The 20,964-nt window shown below is 34.8% G+C and overlaps 1 protein-coding gene across 1 annotated transcript in view; it reads right to left on the bottom strand.

Annotated features, from left to right (window-relative positions):
* Positions 1-1,311: 1,311 nt before the first annotated feature.
* Positions 1,312-20,964, bottom strand: part of SNX25 (sorting nexin 25) — a 71,572-nt gene continuing 51,919 nt past the window's right edge. Inside the window, exons 10-20 of the mRNA XM_070948312.1 lie at positions 19,560-19,715; positions 15,224-15,355; positions 14,374-14,514; positions 10,643-10,756; positions 10,184-10,348; positions 9,589-9,703; positions 7,433-7,499; positions 3,911-4,092; positions 2,498-2,598; positions 1,831-1,905; positions 1,312-1,700 (exon numbers count right to left, since the gene is read on the bottom strand). Coding sequence (XP_070804413.1) covers positions 1,587-1,700; positions 1,831-1,905; positions 2,498-2,598; positions 3,911-4,092; positions 7,433-7,499; positions 9,589-9,703; positions 10,184-10,348; positions 10,643-10,756; positions 14,374-14,514; positions 15,224-15,355; positions 19,560-19,715 — 1,362 coding nt within the window. The 3' untranslated portion in view covers positions 1,312-1,586. The remainder of the gene's footprint in view (positions 1,701-1,830; positions 1,906-2,497; positions 2,599-3,910; positions 4,093-7,432; positions 7,500-9,588; positions 9,704-10,183; positions 10,349-10,642; positions 10,757-14,373; positions 14,515-15,223; positions 15,356-19,559; positions 19,716-20,964) is intronic.

Here is a 20,964-nt window from a genome sequence, read left to right as displayed (position 1 = left end):
AAATACAGAAAACCTATTATTTATTTATGATGCACTGTCAGGTTGGACGCAAACAAAAGGAAAATGGAGCCACTCTATTACATAGCTTTACACAGCTTTTATATGGATTCTGTTTTCTAGGTTTAAAAAAATGATTCCAAAAAACTCAGGAAAACCTTGAGTATTTGTCACATCAGAGTGCTTTCAGTTTATGAATATCAAAGTGCTAGAAATTCTTCAGTTATCTTGAAGAAATATAGACTTCTTACCTATACTGCCTAAGATAATATAGTTTTAACAAGTTATATACTGATTTAGTAGGCTTATGTCACAGTAATTATTTTTGATTACTATAAAATGTATGAAAAAAGTTTGCCCAATATATATAAAAACATTTCATTGCACATTAGAAAGAACACTGACAATACTAAATTAGCAGTGTACCCATGTATAACTAATTTAAAAAATAAATTTAAATCATCCTTTAAAAGCCCTGACTTCCTAAAACATTCTTCCATAATTGCTGAAAAATTATTTGGTAATTTTTTTTTGCATATAGTTAAATCAATCTCTACTATTAGACCATTTGAATAATTACTTGGAATCAGTAAGCCCTGAAATTCCTGATAGACACAGGTTACCAATGGTGATATATAGATAATACATTGCAGAAGAAAAGTAGATTATAATTCAGGTCTTTATGCATTGAATCAGTAATTACCATAATATGCATTGCAACACATCTGTGTATTTAAAATCATAGTATAAGGTTCATTGCTGTTAAAAAGAACAAGCTAATTTACTTAATGTGTGAATCGTTAGGATTTTTTAAAAATCAAATATAAAAAGATCAACTTTTCTCATATTTTCTGGATTGTGGCTCTTTTCTTTACACCTATTGGTAATACTGTCTTTGAGACATACATATCTGAAAACACTGTATTTTTTTAAAATATAACACATTAATAAATTAAGTTCAGAATACAAATTGCTACTCTAACAACAACTTAACGGCTCTCTTATCTGTTCTTTAAATGGCTAAACTGGCAACCTTGACATAAAATTAAATAAGGGTGTAATAGCCCTTTTAAGAGCTACTTTACAGAAAACATATCCTGGAGAACATCAAAATGGGCTGAGTGATTTAACTGCACTTCAATTTATTAGGATGATAAGATATTTATATCCTGCTTAAGGCTGATTCACTCACAATGTATTTCAAGATAACACTAAATTTTGGTTGTCTGTTGTGTTCAAACAACTACACAATTCTCTGAAACAGCACTCCAACTTTCAAACTGTAATGAGAGATATAATTATGAAGCAGTGCACTCTACTTTTATAATTTATTGCTTACAAAGGCTGCAAACTATGGAAAATCTTTGGTAAAAATAAAAGCAGTAAAATTTACACAGTATCTTTACATATATTGCACAACAAGGCTTATCAATACACAAGAAAATAGAGGAACAGTCAGTATCCTCAGCGAAAAAAATAACTGTACAACATCCATTAAGATATCACTAAAGCCAAATGCCTTTTGTAAATGTTTAAAATATTTTATATTTTGTATATCTTATATTAACATTCACATTTCAATCTGTATCTTAAAGAGATTTATTCATATAACAAGTTAAATAAAAGCCAGAAACTACACATTGCTGGCATTCTACCCTATCATCTGTTCTTTTCAAGTCTGCTTTTCTTTGCTTTGTGTAAATCTAAAAAAAAAAGAAAAATATACAAATTTTCAGAAGTTTTCAGTCAACCCTCTATGGAAAAGAGGGAAATGTTTAATGTCTATTATTACCAACAGACATTCTTCTTACTAATTCACCTGAACATTCAAACCTGAGCTGCTTTAACCTTCTCTAAATGAATTCGCAATTCAGGACACAATTCAAGTAGCAGCATTTCCAATAATACCTAGGAGAAAAAAAATTAAAATGTATTTTTTTTTCTTCTAAATTGACATTAGAACATCAAATATCACAGTATAAACTGGAGGACTGAAGCACAATTTACTTCTGAAGAGACATCTTGGGGACCCCAGAATGGACAATTTAGGGGTTACAGGAAGGCTGGGTGTATAAGCATTACAAATAAGGTAAAAGCTTTTATTGCCCAGCCCAGCATGTTTCCTGATCTGCAACCAACTTTTTCATTTTCCCATTTTCCAGGTGGTTCAAGCATGGTAGAGGGTCAAATTGTTATCATATATTGGTGTTAACTGACAACAGAAACCTCTAGGTCTACTACTAGAACTAGTATGATTGAGACGATCTCAAGAATTAGTAAATTATTTTTATAATTAAATTGATTTAACCGATTTCCTTCCATTGTGTCAGCTACTACCCAGCTAGAGAAGGACGAGAAACTGAAGAAAACAGGTGTGAACTTTATATTCTCTTAAGTGGATTTCACCCATTCCAAGTTTAAAAAAATGTTCTAGCTTCTAAGATCTGAGAAAGGATCAGTTTTAAATAACAAGCAACCCCACAGTCTGAGTTAAACTCACATAAAGAAGATGCTTATTGGCCTTGGTTTCTTGTAGTGCATTGAACACTTTGATTACACCATGGCGAGCATTTTGCTGTCCAACAAGACTTTGGAGCGTGTCTGAAAGAACATTTTTTTAAAAAAAAAAGTTTGACTGATTTGAATACTTTCAATCATTTATGAAGAAATATAATTAAAAATACAGTGTATAATGAAATAGGAATATATCCACAGTAGTATAATGACATAAAGATCCAAGCTGGGTGCAATGCCAACAAAATAGTAAGTCTAACTACTATGATAGAATAAAAGGAAAGATGTTCCTGTACTCTGTCATCTAAATTATTTCTCCTCACTCTGAAGTCCAATACCACGGAAGAGCCATTATAGCGCAGTTGTTAGAATGCAGTATTGCAGGCTAACTCTGCCAACAATCAGCAGTTCGATCCTGATTGGCTCAAGGTTGACTCAGCCTTCCATCCTTCCGAGGTCAGTAAAATGAGGACCCAGATTGTTGGGAGCAATATGCTGATTCTCTAAATCGCTAGAGAGTGCTGTGAAGCACCGTGAAGCAGTATATAGCAATAGCAATAGCACTTAGACTTATATACCGCTTCACAATGCTTCACAGCCCTTTCTAAGCGGTTTACAGAATCGCATATTGCCCCCAACAATCTGGGTCCTCATTTTACCAACCTCGGAAGGATGGAAGGCTAAGTCAACCTTGAGCCTGGTGAGATTCAATTTGCCAAACTGCTGGCAGCCAATAATCAGCAGAAGTAGCCTGCAGTACTGTACTCTAACTACTGCGCCACCATGGCTCTATATAAGTCTAAGTGCTATTGCTATTACTATTAGGTGGCAAAGGAGATTTACTTAAACAGGTTTATTCATCAAATTTGACCAGTACTGTGCAAAGAACATATATGCTAGCATGTAAAAGTAAAAAGTTGAGACTGCAATGTTATAATCCTATTCTACTGCACTCATAGAATCAGTGGTGAAATCCAAATTTTTTTACTTCCGGTTCTGTGGGCGTGGCTTGGTGGGCATGGCAGGGGAAGGATACTGCAAAATTCCCATTCCCTCCCCACTCTGGGGACCAGCCAGAGGTGGTATTTGCTGGTTCTCCGAACTATTCAAAATTTCCACTACTGGTTCTCTGAACTGCTCAAAATTTCCGCTACCGGTTTTCCAGAACCTGTCAGAACCTGCTGGATTTCACCCCTGCATAGGATTCAGAAGTCAATGTTTTGTTTTCTTTTTCTCTTTTACCCTACACTTTTCCCCTTTCCCTTTTCCTCCCACATTTTCTCACTATTTTCATTTTCTTTTATATTTTATATCCTGATAAACGTAACAGTTTATCTTAATAAAAATTTGAAATAAAAGAATAATGTTCTAATTTTGAAATAATGTCAGAATATCTCACCTGGAATGTTTTCAAGTAGTTTCTGCTGTGCTTTCTGTTTTGTTTCTTTACTTTGCTGTTCACTTATAGGCTTTGTGCTAGATGCCAGTTTCCCATTTGGCCAAAATGCATCTCGAAATATATTGATATAGTAAACAAGCATTGGCTCACTGAAGATCCAATTTATAGTATCACGAATTTGTCTTGGAGGAAAAGCATTAAGAAAAAAATGTTTTAACCTACTTTTTCCTTTCTAAAAAGAAATATATATATATATACACACAAGGTATAACTAAAATCAGGCCCCATTGGGTCAGACAATCTAAAGAAGACCATCACATCATAATTTGCAAATATCAAAGAAAATGTAATTGTACCAAGGAATATTGAAAGGTCATGAAGTCAAACAAGTGAGTGTTTAGATGAAAATGGCAAACAATTTAAACATTTAATGTAATTTACATAATAGTCTGTGACTTTTTGTATACCCTGTATTTAGATAGTATAGGCTAGTTAGTATCATGAAATTTCCTTACATCCCCATGTTATACTATGCTACTTAAACAATACAGCATGGAGTGATTGGAATATGTTCTATCTGGAAATAAGTAAACTTCTAAGTAAAATTGCTAAGGAAAACCATGAAAATGGTCTCAAACTATCATTTTACAACTAGGATCCTTTTAGAAAAATGAAAGCTAATAGTAATACCAACTACATCTAGCAAAAGTGCAGTTTGGATGGAACAACTTTAAGAGATATTGTTCATATCAGCTTTCCACAATCCTAACAAGGACAATGATCAGAAGTGTTCAGCTGGCTGAGGAATTCTGGGAGCTGAAGTTCACATATCTTAAAGTTGCAAAATTTGAAAAACACTGTTTTATACATTATAGTGGAAATAATAGTAATTACCATAATTATAATTATAGTAGTAGAATAAATTGTTATCATTACCATAATTATAATTATAGTAGTAGAATAAATTGTTATCTTTTCTAACTGCAGTTTAAAACACCACATTTTAATAGTCGGGGGTATGTATTTTTTATTTGGTTTTAAGGTTCTAATCACAGAAATAAACATAGTTCTTGATGTACTACTTTTTAAAAATGCAACACATTCATTATATAAAAAGGGTAAGATTAAAAAATGGTGCAGTAGTCAATCTATAGTTTGACAAAATACAATTCTCTATCACCTCAGAATTCTACAAATAGAATCTGAATGCTAGAAATGGAGATAGAGACAGGAAAAGATGGATAAATCACTCTCTTTAATGCTCACCAATAAACTGAAAACTGTATTGTTAAGTCTTTGATGCAGCCTAGTTATGTCACTGTTGCTTTAGGTGTTACTGATAGGTTGATAGGTTGAATGGATTGTTTGCCATTTAATATAATTTAAGTATGATGTAAACTAAGTAAAGTAAATCATACATAGTTTAATATTTCAAAACAGCATTTGCCAATTTTTACTTACCAATGTACTGTTTAAAAAGTACAAGTGTTTTACTAATTTATTAAAAATAGACTATGCTAATTGTCTACATTACATTTGTGTGAATTGGCAAGAGGGTGGGGTCATTTGATCAATTTTCCCCAAGTTGTAGGGAACCACAGAGATGACTTTGAAAAAAAGAATATAGCAGCTAGCAAAACATGAATTAAATCTAGGGAAGGAAGAAAACGTTGGGAAAAAAATTAATTGCTGTGCCTTAACTCTCTTCGGTATAAGGAGGAGGAAAAGAAAAATACTGTCAGGCTTTCAAGATTCTGTTCTTACAGCCTATATCAATAAAATAGAGCTCCAGTATTTCTCTGGAGACTCTTTTCACCTCAGATGATGACACAAGTTGGTGTCCTAACTAGGAATTACAGGTCCTAATAGAAGAGAATATGTGTAGAGTTGAACTGTGGAGTCCTTAATCCTCTTTGAGCTTCACTGACTGCAGACATTTCATTTCCCAACTAAAGTAACATTTCTAGTGCTAATGAGTCTGGGTTTATCTATTAAATTTAACACTTTAGCTCTGTTTATTTGCACTAGCTGTAGCTTGCCCTGCCAGTGTTGCTAGAGTATGTGATCTTCTCCGTGGTACTTCTTGATAAGGTCATTTGTTTTCTACTTGATATAACAGTCCTATCACATTCAGGGACACCAGATTGAGAAAGGATAATTTTAAATATCTAATTCTACGCTTTTTTTTTTTGCTTTAATTTATATGCCACCCTTCTCCGGAGACTCAGGGCGGCTTACAATGCGTTAAGCAATAGCCTTCATACTTTTGTATATTTATACAAAGTCAGCTTATTGCCCCCACAATCTGGGTCCTCATTTCACCTACCTTAGAAAGGATGGAAGGCTGAGTCAACCTTGAGCCTGGTGAGATTTGAACTTGCAGTAATTGCAAGCAGCAGATGTTAATAACTGCTTAGTCCACTGTACTACAGGCTCTAGGTCTGCTTGCAATTCTAACATATAGTTCAATATTATTTAGTTGCTGAAACAAATGATTTGCTTGTTTTATTTAATATTTCTGAGGTTTCTCTTTTATTGGTTTCACAGCATTAAAGTTAAAAAAAGATATTGCTGTTCACACTATTTCTCTGCTCATTTGCCTGTTCAGCAGAAAAAGCAGCTAATGATTTGGCACTTCTATTTCCATTAAAACTTTCTAAAACTGTATTTAAGAAGAACTCCCTTTTGCCTTAAGCAGAAGGCTGTGCAAAGCAATCAAAACACCCTTCATAGAGGGTAAGGAAGCAAGAGACACCCCTTTCTTTGAGACATTAAAACAACCGCATCTTCAGAACTCCTGGTGCAGCTGGGCCAATGGGCTTCACAAAATGCCCACTGCAATGCTTTGCATAGTCCTACAGAACAGTAAAAATCTCTACCTTTCCCTTTGGTCCCACCTCGATTTTCTTTTTTAGAGGGATAGTTAGAGCAGTTTTGAGCATCTAATGTAATCAGAAACCACAGCTCTTAGGTATCACCCAGTGCTGATGAATGATCATTATACATCATTATACATACAGTACATTATACATAGCAGATATACATTTGCTATCTGTTGAAGAATTCAGGTTCCTGACTATCTCAATCTGTTTTCAAGCAGGTTTGTTTCCTGTCCAAGTACTCCTGCTGTATCGGGTGAAATAGTACAATGCAATTCTATATCTTTATATTCAGAAGTTAGTTGCGCTGCTTTCAAGTGTTATTTCTTCATTACTGTTATTTCTAGGCATGGAATAATGATATTTCTATTCAAATCAATAGAGATCATAAATCCAGACTTCCTTGGCACAATGTCTGATATAGCTTGGAATAGAATGTTCATGGCATCATTCAATGTAGCACACCTTAGAAAGAAACCTTTCTATTTGTACTTAAATAAATAAATCTGTAGAAACAAGTTTTGTCTGTTTTTAAGATCAGGTCAATCACAACCTCTATCTGGATTGTTTCTGACTGCTTATGCATCAAACAACTAATTCTTAGATAGTACTTTTAGAAGCAAAAGAAGTATAGCACACTCACTTGTTGATGGTTCTTCCAAAAGTGATCTGAACTAGTGCAATTAGTGTCTTCCTCACCCACTTAAACACTAAAAAAAGAAAAGTACAAAGAAGTAAATCCAAAACCTGCAGTTAATGCCCATTTAAGTATACTGTTGTATACCTGGGCAAATAATTTGTCTACATGAAATTGTGAGGAGAGATAATCCAGGGTGATACAGAGTGATTTTCAACAGATGGTAGATGATTTTACTTCAGGCATACTCAGTGGAAAGCTAAGGGCAAAACTCAGCTGAGTCACTTGTCATCTGATTCTGTGAAAGCCATAAAAGTCTGTAACATCTGAGATCAAGTGACAGGTAAAATGAGGATAAACAAGTGAAATTAGATCCAGATATGAAAAGAGGTTCTACGGGTCAGGTTCACCGATAGAAGCATCATGCTGCTTTGGCCAGCAGCTTTGGAATATACACCCAGCCTTTTTGTTAAACAATTGTTTGAGTAGTGATGTGGGACATGAGTGGTTTCATCTAATTTAGAAGACTGTTCATTAGAAATGACTGCTGGATCAATCTCACCTGTTAAGTGTAGTAGTTACTGTTTGATTGGGATATTGGCAAAGTCCTTCATACCAACTTTGGTCACCACTCAGTCTGCAGCCAAAACTATGATCAGGTAAAGTGATCCTATCATGTAATCTCAGTATAACAATTGTATTAATTATCAATCCATTTCTAATTTCTGAATGCTACATGATTACCTTAATGCCTTAAATAACTCTGAGTTAGTTGAGAGACTATATTCTTTCTAACCTGGTAGGGGTCATACAATGGATATAAAAAGTCCATACATCCTTGTTAAAATGCCAGGTTTCTGAGATGTAAAAAAATTAGACAAGATAAATTTGTTCAAAATTACTCTGATTTTTTACATGTCCAAAACTGGCATTTTAACAGAAGCGTATAGACTTTTTATATCTACTGTATTTAGAACCGCCAGTTGTTGTACTTTCATGATTATATACTAACATCAATGTCAACTCCTACAACCAAAGTTTACATTCAGCCCACCTTACCTATTTGAAGGTATTAGTTTATAATTCATCATTCAGCTATAAGCCTTTTCTTGTTTCAGAATAAGTGTAACTCAATCCATTCATCTTGCTGCTGGTTGCCCTCTTCTTTCTTCAACCTTTCCCAACATTCGGGCCTTTTCTAGGGAGAGCTAGATCTTTGCATAATGCGCCCAAAGTAGGATCTGAGCGTGGTCATTTATTTCTTCAGAGAGAACTGAGGGCTAATTTGTTCGATGATTCATTTATTTGTTTTCTTGGTGTTCACAGTATTGTTGGGAGTCTTTTCCAACACAAACGTCCAAAAGCATTAATATTCTGCCTACTCGACTTCTTCAAATTCCATATTTTGCTTCTATAGTGTCAATGTAACACTATTGCTTGGATGATTCTGATTTTTTAAGTATAGACACATTTAATAGATTTAAAATCTATTTCAAGACCTTCATGGGTACTCTGCCAACTGTTAATTTCTTGACTCTTGTTCTTTTAAAGTTAATGATTGATTCTAAAAGGCAGAAACTATCTACCTTCTTCACTGACAATTCTAAGGTAGGTCATTCTTTCCATTGTCATTAGCTTGCTCTTCTTTATATTTAATTTTAGTCCCATTTTTCAATGTATTTCTTGAATTTCATTACTTCTAAATCCTTTACATTTTCAACTATCAGACTGTCATCAGCTTAGTGCAGGTTATTGATATGTCTTCCTCCAATTTTAAAACCACGCTCATCTTCTTTCATGACATCTATACATATATAGATGGTTTTTATATAAATATGTTCTTAAGATCCATGACAGAAATTGCATTAGTGGATCTCAGGCAGAAAAATAATCTTCCTATGTTTAAAAATTATACAAGATGTAAGTACTTTATTTGTTCAGTTTTCTGTCTTGAGCAAAAGCTGTGACTTTCTTTCATTTTATCTTTGCAACAACTACTCTGAGAACTAAACTGAACCGGAATAGAGTGGCTGGCCAAAGATGTCCTATGCATCTCTCTGCTTAGGGCTCACTTTGACCTGGGCGTTTCAAGTCCTAATGTAACTTATTACTACTCACTACTAATATGTTTTTAGATGCTAAAGAACCAGTTCCTTACTTACTTCCTCGCAGCTCAAAAATCTCTCCTATCAGCATGAAACAAGGCTCTGCAAGGGCATCCCGTTTCCCATCCACATCATCCCCATAGTCAGATAGATCATCATCTTCAACTTCTTCCTGAGTATCATAAACATAGCATGATAATTTAATTGAACTTTGAAATGCATTTCTGCTCTCTCTCTCTCTAAGACAGGAATAATGATTTGCTGTTTCAAGCATTGCGTTATTGTGGGATAAATGTGGGAACTATTAGAACCATTCTGAAACCCGTGAAACTGAAGACAATGTATACAACAGATCCTCCAATGTTTTGTTTATTGCAAAAGAACAGTTAAAACCATTTATCGTCTTGGTTATTGGTTCATTTAAAACTACTCACAATTCCATAATGTGTACTGCTCTTTTTAGATTAGCAAGATTAGCAAACCTATTCCTCTACCTTGTAATTTAATTGCTTCCTTGTGTGACATATCACTCTAAGTTAAAAACAAACAAACAAACCATATTGTAGTTTATAATACAATGTGACCTAGGTCTAGTTGTCTCATTATTTACCAATGCTTATCTACCAAAAATAATTCTCCTGCATCCACTTACCTCCTGATGAGAAAAGAAGTCACCAGGAAGCCTCTCCAAAAAGGAAGAGAGTGAAAAAGTCGATTTCTTTCCCTGTATGTCAATAATCTTAAGGTATTCAGGAGAAGGGCTTAAGAAGGCATAAAGTGCTTCACTCTGACACAACCTTTCATCAGAAAGCAATTTCTGCAGAAAAAAAGGCAGTATGATATTTGAGATACCAAACAGTAGATTATTTTATTTTTAAAACAAGAAACAACTGCATATGATTATTACAATCCATCCTGCATATTACAATCCATCATAGTTGATTTGGTTATTTTGTGACAAAGCAAAAATATTTATCAGTAGCAGAACTTACTAAGAGACATCAGAACATAAACACTATTTTTAGAGTCTGTAGTTTTTCTTCCCAAAAGATATCAGAAAAAAATCTCTACAACGAACTCTCTGGGATTATCAAAAATTAAGGAATCTTACCTGTAAGAAATTATTTAATTGGTTCTTAGATTTCTCCATGAATTTCTGGTCTACAGATTTAAAGGGCAATTTGCTGAGTGATGGCAACTGAGTTTTCTTTAATGATGGAAAGCACTAGGTAAGAAGAAGCAATTCCTAATTATTAATCCATTTTAATTTACATGCCTAACTACAGCCAACAATGTATTAAATGATATGACTAAGTTCTGCTAACTTTCAATTTCTCTGTATGTTATTATACCAATAGAAGGCAACATAACACTGTCATACATCAAAAAACCACTCAGAAACAATCAATATATTACAACTACACAACATCACCATAGCACATAAACCAGCTGAACCTCTCCAAAACATCTTAAATAACCCAAATGACCCAATAATCCAAGAACAAAAAAAAAAAAAACAGGCATCATCTACAACATACACTCTATGTAACAGCCACTATTTTTAAAATTTATTTATTTTAATCCCATTATTATTTTTATACAAAATTCAAGGCAGTGAACATACATACTACTCATTCTTCATCCTAATTTCCCCACAATAACAACCCTGTGAAATGGGTTGGGCTGAAAGAGACTAGCTGGCCAAAGTCACCCAGTCAGCTTTCATGCCTAAAGCAGGACTAGACCTCACCATCTCTGGATTTCTAGCCTGATGCTTAACCACAAGACCATAGGATAGGCAAGCAGATGACTAGCAGAGTGCATCCATCAAACTAGTAGTTTTGAAGGCTAAATGAAAAGTCTTTAATTTCACCATATACTGTAACTATACAGTTTCAACTGGGGAACTGTGAATACCCTAGACCAGGGGTGTCAAACTCAAGGCCTGGGGGCCAGATTCTGCCCATCAGGTGCTTAGATATGGCTTGTGTGGCCACCCTGGAAACAGTGAAGGACTGGCCTGCGGTGCTTTTGTCAGTGAAAACGGAGCCCTCCCGAGCTCCATTTTCACTGGTAGAGGGTTGCAGGAGGCTGTTGCAGCTGAAAATGGAGCTCAGGAGCCTGTTTAGGCTGGCAGAGTGCTCAGGCCACCACCTGCGCCCCCAACATGAGTGACATCAAGCAGGCCATGCCCACTCCAGCCCTCCAAGGTCAAACACAATCTTGATGTGGCCTTCAATGAAATCGAGTTTGACACCCCTACCCTAAACCAAAGTAAATCTCAAACCCTAGGGAATTGCCATAATCAAGGAACTACCAACTCAGACAAACGAACAGTAAACAACAGCCTAATCAAGACTACCAGTAGAAAACAACAACCCACTAACACTGACAAGGCAAGCTATTGTATATAAACAGAGAACAAATCACACTCCTCCTAGCACTAAAGATGTTACCCAGTTGGGTAATGAAACATCTGCAGGAAAACAAACAAGCTTAGAGAACACCAAGATCCTTACTCCACAATGTTACTTTTTAGTACAGCCATGCTTCCAGAAATAAACCTATACCAGCTCAAAACTTATAGTCGCCATCGCTTTGCAGAACACCACAATGTGTTATAAAACAATCTGAATATTCCTGGGGCTTAGAATGTGTTAAGGCCTCCATTACTTGGCTTTACTATTAAATGATTAATCATCACGCTGCTGTTTGTATTTATTTATTTATTTATTTAATTTTGTGGATGTTTTTATTGTTTTAATGTTTTTAAATTGTTTTATAATTTTAAAATTGTAAACTGCCCAGAGTCACTTGGCTGAGTTCGGCAGCTACAGAAATTAAATAAACAATAATAACTAAAAATACTCTTGATACAAGAAAGTCAACTATTTCCTAACACTAACACTCTGAACAAAGGCAGGAAGGTATTTCCATTGACCTACCAGATGAATCTAGACCTAACTAAAAAGTCAATGAAATAACACAGAAGATACTTCCATATTGCTACCAAGAACACAACATGGATATATCCACATATTGTAATACCCAAGGATTAAGCATGACTTTATTGACTTTTTCTTTATCTAATGAATATTGGATATACTAGTAATTTTGGGCAATTTTATGAATTAGAGTAGTCACTTCTATTGATCAGGTCTATCAATTCTAACAAACAATTTAAAAAGGACTGGAGATGTCTCCACATTTTTAAATGTGGAGACATAAGCACAATTCATTCAGTAGGAGATGACCCAGTTGAGCCCAAGGGTGGAATCAAATGCATCATCAGTTTGGAGTCATTATGCGCCCATAAGAGACCTAAGTTCAGTCCCTCTTGAGTCAGTCTCCATTGACTCTTATCTGGCGCCAATTTGCCTTGCCCATTAATAGATCAGATTTTGTGTATAGGTTGCATGGAATAAACATGCAGAACTTTCAACTCTATCCTGGTTCCTTATTTCGTGCGTCTAACACATCCTACAGTAAACACAATAGTTGAAAGTACAAAACCAAAACCAAAGAATATGCCATATTCTCTGAACAGGTAAAATATGGTCCACAAGGAGCAGTGAAGGAAACTGCAAGAGAAAAAAAAATAAAACAGGCTCTCTTTCATATATATAAAACCAGAAATGGGATGGAGCAAAAAAGAGAAAATAAAACATAGGAGGGAAGTTTTATACAGGATTTCAGACAGTTTGAAAGACAAAAAAAGTGGCATTTTTCATACTGCTATGATGCAGATCAGAATGAGATACCATATTTTTCTGAGTATAAAATGCATATTTTCCCCCCCCTAAAAGAGGGTGGAAATGTTGGTGTGTCTTATACACCAAATACAGCCATTTTTGGCCTCCTGAAGCCCTGCCCTGCTTGTCCCATTTTTGCGAAAAATGGGCCCGTTTTTCGCAAAAACAGGGTGCACAGAGGGTTTGAGAGGCCTGCAGAGTGCTCCTAGGGGCTGGAGAGGGCAGAAACACCCGTTTTTGCCCTCTCCAGGGCAAAAATGGACCTATTTTTCACAAAAATGGGGGCGTTTTTGCCCTCCCCCAGCCCACAGGAGCACTCTGCAGGCCTCTCAAACCCCCTGCGCACCCCATTTTTCACCGGTTTTTGCAAAAAAACGGGGGGCGCAGAGGGTTCGGGAGGCCTGCAGAGTGCTCCTGGGGGCCGGGGAGGGCAAAAACTTTTTTTTTTCTTACTTACCTCTTTGAAATCTTGATGCGTCTTATACACTGGTGCATCTTATAGTCTGAAAAATACGGTATGTTTTTGTAGAAACTATGAAGATAGTAGAAACTACGTACTATTTTTAAGCAAATAATTGTATATATTCTGGAAAAAATATATGAGTTTAATTGAGTCAGCCAAAAGAACAAAAATCTATTTTTCAAATATGCTTACTGTTCCCATAAATAATTTTTGTGTGGACTGGGGCAAAAGAATGCTTTTGCTTCATTTTTCCCCATGCAAAGAAGCAGAACGTAGCCAATTATCTGCTTCTACTGAAGCTTTGTGAATGGCACTAATATTGTGGTGGCATAGATTTCCACCTGGGGCAACCCACAAGTCAGTCCTGCCTTATTAAATAAGCATAAAGTACCCTTACATCCGAAGGAACTCACAAACTGATTTACTTATTCATCACATTTATACGGCCACCCATCACATAAAATGTTACTCTGGGCATCATGCAATACAAAACAGATTATGAAACAAACATTAAAAATATTCCATAATAAAATTATTAATATTATTTAAACTATTTAAACAAGATTTAAACTATTTCAATCAGAACTCTCAAGGTAAGTAAGAATTCTCTCCACAATTTCTCTGTACCTCACTGAGTTTCCGATGCAGACTTTGAAACTCGTTGAGCTTTCGGACAACTGTCCACTCCTTCACTTCAACCCTGCCAATCTCTTGTAATATCACTACAACAGAATAATAGGGCACTTGTTCACCATTTTCTTCAATGACCTAGGAAAATAAAGAGTTATAAAATGTTAATTCTCTGAACCATTACTTTAAAAAACCATATACTAACTCATTCATATTTTCACAAGAATTATTGTATGTAACTGATTTTGTAACAAGCTTTTTTTCCATGTATGACAAATTGTTTTTTGAAGGTAAGAAACAAAAATATTTCCCTTTGGTTCTGGATAGGAAATATAGAGAGAAAGAGGGCATTAGATTGGCAGACTAGCAGACTATTCAGAAGAGATCCCTAGAGTGGGATCACACATATGAAGCACCTGTCTTAGAAACATTCCGGCAGCCATGCTTGTGTGGCATTTTCAGAAACAGCTTCAACTGTATGCACACACAGGCAAATGCTGGGATAAATGATAAGTAGTGCCTTTGCAGGCTCTCTGTCTCTCATGTCACACAACTCAAGAAGCGAAGTAGGAGTTCTATACAAATCCCATATGCATGTTTTCAGTAACCTTTCCCAAAGTCTTAAAAATAAAATAATAGAATATTGCAATTTTATCTACCCCCCTAATGACATCAGAGTAAACATGCTATGCTTCTCCATGGCTTGTTATTTCAAAGCAATGAAGAAACCCACTTGTACCTCAGTCTTAGAGATCTCTGAAGTAAACATTTGACTAGCAAGACTCCATTCGTTTAACAACAGCAGCAGCAGCAGCAGCAAAAAGATGAGAGAAAGAACATGCCATACCTCTCCAGTGTGAATGAAGGCTTTCCACATGCCAAGATTTTCACACCAGCAGTCTGTTCTTTCAATATGCAACTGAAGGTCACTATGTTCTCGCTCCATCAGACTGATTTCATCTTTCAATTTAGAAACAATCTGTCAAGGGAAAAATAGCTGCTAAGGTTGATTTAGATATCAGTGTTAAGCCTTAAGATGATACTGATCACTAGCAGTTCTCAACACACCAATTTAAAGTAATATTAATCAACTTCAGCAACTTTATGATGTGAGGATTTCAACTCCTTTGATTCCCTAACCAGCATACTGAACTTCACACGTCTTAAATTTGTTGAAATTGAGAAACACTGATATGAACAACAATGAACTGAAACTTGTTTATGATCCCAGATTGTTTTGGTCTATTTTATTCCTGTTTGTTTTCAACAGGAAATGGACTTGGAAATGTTCCAAGTCCATTTCCAACCCACAAAGAAGCAAGGCAAAATAGTTAAAATGTGGAAAGAAACTAACAAGAAATTGCCATACAAGCTCTCAAATAAGGTACATGGCTTAGAGTTAGATGTCAAGCAAGTGATGTTACTAATGGCTTTTCTGGCAGATATTATTTCTCATTTTCAAAATCAGAGATAATATGACCAGAGTGAAGGAAAGAACACACGTGCACTCCATAGGCTTTGGTTCAATTTTCTCTCTCTTTTGTCCAGTGCAGAACAGAACCAAATAATAAAACCTGGCTTTGTGACATAAACAAAAATTTGGGATCCTGGAAACCGGAAGCATCGCAGTGAGACTGGCTGGAAAAATAGTGGGCTCTGATGAGCTCTGTGAAAATCCAGCTGGACAAACCGCTGTTGGGAGGGTCTTCGGACCGGAACTGTCGTGTAGGGACAGTGAAGAACGAGAGGTGCCTCGAATGACCAAGAGGAACAGGCAAGTTCCTTGAAAGGTCGAAGGCTGTCTTCGAACCAGCGGCGGGGGTGGCCGCTCTGAAGCTGGGGCAACTGGACTAGTTTTTTTGTGCAGGAGCAGTGTCTGAATGGAGTGCTGGTACCGGGTGAGTGATTGGCCAACTCACAGATAAAAAAGCAAATTTTTAATAACTTTAAAAGGTGCCCCAGAGCGGAAATGAGCAGCTAATTGGCACTTGGGAAAGTTAATGGTAGGAGAAGAACAAAGAGGAGGTTAAAATACCAAAGCCCAAGAAAGAAAATTTTACAACTGGATTTAAAATTGGATTTTGAGAAATTAAAAATAATAAAAGAAAAAGAAACCCAAGGGAAAGTACTTTTTATGTGGATTAAAAATATTTTTGATAGTTTTTTTTTTTATTGCAAAAGTTTTACAATTACATTTTCACCCCTTTTTTCACCCCCCCACCACCCTCCCCAAACTTCCCATCCTCCCTAACCCTCCCTAACCCTCCCCCCCCAGACTTCCCTATTACATACTCATAACTAATAACACTAATAAATAAACCTGAACCCATCCCTCCCCCTATATAATTTTTCCTCTTTGTCTCTTTACATTAAAATATTTCTAATACATTATTTTCAAATAAAAGCTATTTGATACTTTCTAGTTTGGTATTTGTTCTGAACATATTCTATCCACCTTTTCCATTCCCATTCATAAGTCTCTTGTGAACAATCTTTTAAATACGCTGAAATCTTCGCCATCTCTGCAAAACTGGCCATCTTCAAAGTCCATTCCTCGATAGTAGGCAAAGCTTCATTCTTCCAGTATTTACCTATCAACAATCTTGCTGCTGTTATCATATACAATATTAGTTTTATTTCACCCCGTGTAAAACCCTTAACTATACCCAATAAAAACAATTGTGGAGAAAATTGAATTTTTTTCTTCAAAACATTCTGCATGACCCACCAAATTTTTATCCAAAAAGCCTTAACTTTCCTACAGGTCCACCATACATGATAATACGTAGCATCCAAACATTCGCATCTCCAACATTTTGGCTGAACATTAGGGTACATACATGACAACTTTTTAGGATCTAAATGCCATCTATAAAACATTTTATAAAAATTTTCTCTCAGGTTTTGCGACTGTGTAAATTTAACATTCTGAACCCAAATTTTTTCCCAAGTTTCCAGCATCACTGGTTCTTCAAAATTCTGTGCCCACTTAATCATACAATCTTTAACTAATTCCGTTTCTGAATCTCTTTCTAACAAAACATTATAAAGCCTTTTAATATGCATTGGACCTTTCTCTCTTATATGTCTAACCAATTCTTCCTCATGCAACATTTTTGATAGTTTTGATATTTGAAGAACAAAGAGGAAGTTAAAATACCAAAGCCCAAGAAAGAAAATTTTATAACTAGATTTAAAATTGGATTTGGAGAAACTAAAAATAATAAAAGAAAAAGAAACCCGAGGAAAAGCATTCTTTATGTGGATTTAAAATATTTTTGACAGCTTTGATACTTAGTTGATCTGTGGATATTGTGAATTTGAGAGAGACATCTGCTGGCAGAAAGAGAGTACTGCAATATTGGTTGGAAGATAGAAGAGAAAATAACAGCTGTGACCTTGACTAATAAAAGATAATTTGAAAACTGTGAGAACTTTTAAGGCGTATCTGTTTCCCTGAACTGTTTGGTTTCGACTCTCAACAGTTGTGGAAGATAATAAAGCTTTAACTTGGAGTGGATTGGATAGATATTTGAATTGGATAGTATTTGGAATTAAAAAGACTATATGGACTTTAAAATTTTAATTAAATATAAATCAAAAGTTTTAACAATTTTTTAAATTGACAATATGAAGTCTTGGATGTGTGAGGAATTAATTGAGATGTTTAAAATCATGCATGAATCACTAAAGGGTAATAAAAAGTCAAAAATTTTGCTAGAACACACAAAACAGGAAAAAGAAAGCATAAATGAGGAGCAAGAAAATAATTTTGAAGGAAAAGGAATTGAATGCAAAAAGCAGATGATTTCATTGGGATTAACAGTGGCAAAAAAAGAGTGGATGGGGGGAATATTGCCCCAAAAAGAATCAATCAAAGGAAAAAGAAGGAAAGAGTGGAAAGAGATTAAGAAAGCTTGGGAAGAATTATTCGAGTAATATATCTAAAAGTGAGAAAAAGGATTCAGGAGAAAAAATATAATAAATATAAAAATTAAAAAAAGAAAAAGAAGAAGTTAAAAGAATGGGATAAAAGGAGGAAATTAAGAAGTGGAATTTTGGAGAGACCAAGAGAAAATGGTTAAAAAGGGGGAAAATAGTGGAAAGGAGGAAGGGAAATAAGGTATATATTAGTAGATTTAAGGGAACTGTATTAATATTATTAATTATGGATGATCAATTAAGTTTAAGGGTTTTAATATAAGAAGTGAATATGATGATGTATATTGCTTATAGAAAAACAGATAGTGATACTGTTTATATATTATATATTAAGAAGAGATTAAGACAAAATATGGATGGTCAAAGGGTTTCAATGGAAGAATTGAATATGATGATGTATATTGTGTATAGTTAAAAAGTGGGATGGGCATTTTGAGAAATATATTTTGCAAATGGAGAAATAAGATAATTAATTGATGTTATTCTAAGAAATTAGGAATTAAAGGGCAGATAGTGATACTGTTTATGTATTATGCATTAAGAAGAGATTAAGATAAGATAAAGAAATATGGAAAAAGAATATTATGGCCAAAATTGGAAATACGTAAAATATACTTGGAGGGGAAAAAAGAAATGAAATAACAAGATATGGTGAAAAATGATGACTTTGTGATGAAGAAATATATAAAAGGGATGAATATGGAAAAAGTGGGAAGTTTGGAATAGATTATAAAAATTAATATATATAAGATGTATAAGATGTGACCCGGTCAACACTCTGTTCATAAAATATGTATGATGAAAGAAAAATTTTAATAAAACTTGTTTACAAAAGAAAGAAAAGAAAATTTGGGATCCTTCCAAAACTATTTCTCAACTTGGTCTTTGAAAAAAAGACTCTTAAGGCTTTAAAAATACAATATTCCCAGGTTCAGCTACTAGTGTTTTATAAGAGGACTTCAGGGCTAGGAATCAAGATTTGGAGACCAATAAATATAAAACAGACATAAATATAAAAATAATTACCACATCTACCTGGGGAAATACTTATACTGAATGGATTGTCCATACATGTTTTAAGAGCTTTACAAAGGCAGTAATATATAATCAATAGTAAATGAGACGACAGGACAGCAACACTTAAATTTACCTTTGAAGGAAAGACCTCTTAAACAAAACTGCCTATTACTCTAAAATCCATTGACTGATATGTTTTTTTTTTAAAAAACATAGCCACTTACCTTTTTGTCAGGTTTTGGTGAACTGCAGAGAGAATTTAGAGCTTGTCTCTTGTATTCAAGTTTGTCACTTAATTGGCGTAGTTTATTTACAGCAAAACTGGCCTGTTCATTAATTTCTGAGCTTCCTCCATCAATAACTTCTTCACAAACTTGTCTCTAGGAGAAACAGAATTCATTATCAAGTAATGCAGCTCACTAAAAGAGTTTCATGGATGCTTGGCATATTATTATGCAAAGAATAGCAAGTGCAAGCTAATAATGAAGAGTGTGAAACCAAAATGAGATTTAAATTTAAATTTCGTTGACTTGATGAAAGTGTGCCAGTTCAGGCAAGTTTCCTTTGGCAAATTTAGTTTCTGAGCAGAGAACAATGAAAATGTTAATAAATAAAAAAATCCATAATATTTACAAAACTATTCATCAACATTATTTTTATATTCACAGATGAAAAGCATATTTAGGATTTACAGCCTTGTAACTGGGTATGACAAATCCTTTGCTATAACTTTGTTTATGTTTCTCCTCAAATACAGAAGTCCTTGGCAGAAAGAATCAAAGCATCTTCACCAGAAGTGTCATAAAATTTTAGTTCTTATTTTGTTCTCAAAATCAATAGGAAGTGTATTTGTTTTCAAAAAAACTATAGAATACTCAAATGTCCTATATATTATATTCCTATATTTTCTAATACTTTAATACAAGTAACAAATCTTATACATAGAACTACAGTACTGGAATACTCAACCAGACAATATACGCTCATTCTATTGACATTTTGGAACATAGTGTCTAAAATCAGGAGCTCATACAGCTTCTAATTATGATAAATGCATGTGTCAAAGAACACTCGACTGGAAAATGTGCATGAGCATTCTATTGGCACTAATGCAAGCATCATAATAGGTTAGCTGGGAACATTGCTATCAGAGTAGTCATAGCTAAAAGTATCAAGAAAACATCTTTTTATTTATTTATACAATTTATAGGCTGCCTGATATCCAAAGGTTTCTTCTTCTTGTGCCATATCTGTCATCAGACATTGGCGATAATGTTGGCAATCCTATTTTTAATGCGTCAACAGCCGCATGAAAAAGTGCTGCTGAGTTTTGTCCAAACCAGTTTCTTAGGTTTTGAAAACATGATGTTCTTCTTCTGCCTGGACCTCGTTTGCCTTCAATCTTTCCCTGATCCAAAGGTTTAGTGGCTTACAATTACATTTTTTTAAACACACAAAAAGGTATCATGAACAGCCATAGAAATAATTTACAAAAAAAGAAAAAAGGGCAACCCCATGTAGACTGTGTTATGGTAACCCATTCATGAGGTGACACTAGGGCCTCTTGATTAAACAAAGGCCACTCTGTCACACTAAGTATACTCATACAAAGGCTATTTTGATCCCAGC

Source organism: Pituophis catenifer, unplaced genomic scaffold (assembly GCF_029215685.1).
Source record: "Pituophis catenifer annectens isolate HBS135680 unplaced genomic scaffold, rPitCat1.0.hap2 SCAF_8, whole genome shotgun sequence".
NCBI lineage: Eukaryota > Metazoa > Chordata > Lepidosauria > Squamata > Colubridae > Pituophis > Pituophis catenifer.
This window is presented reverse-complemented; position numbering and strand designations above follow the sequence as displayed.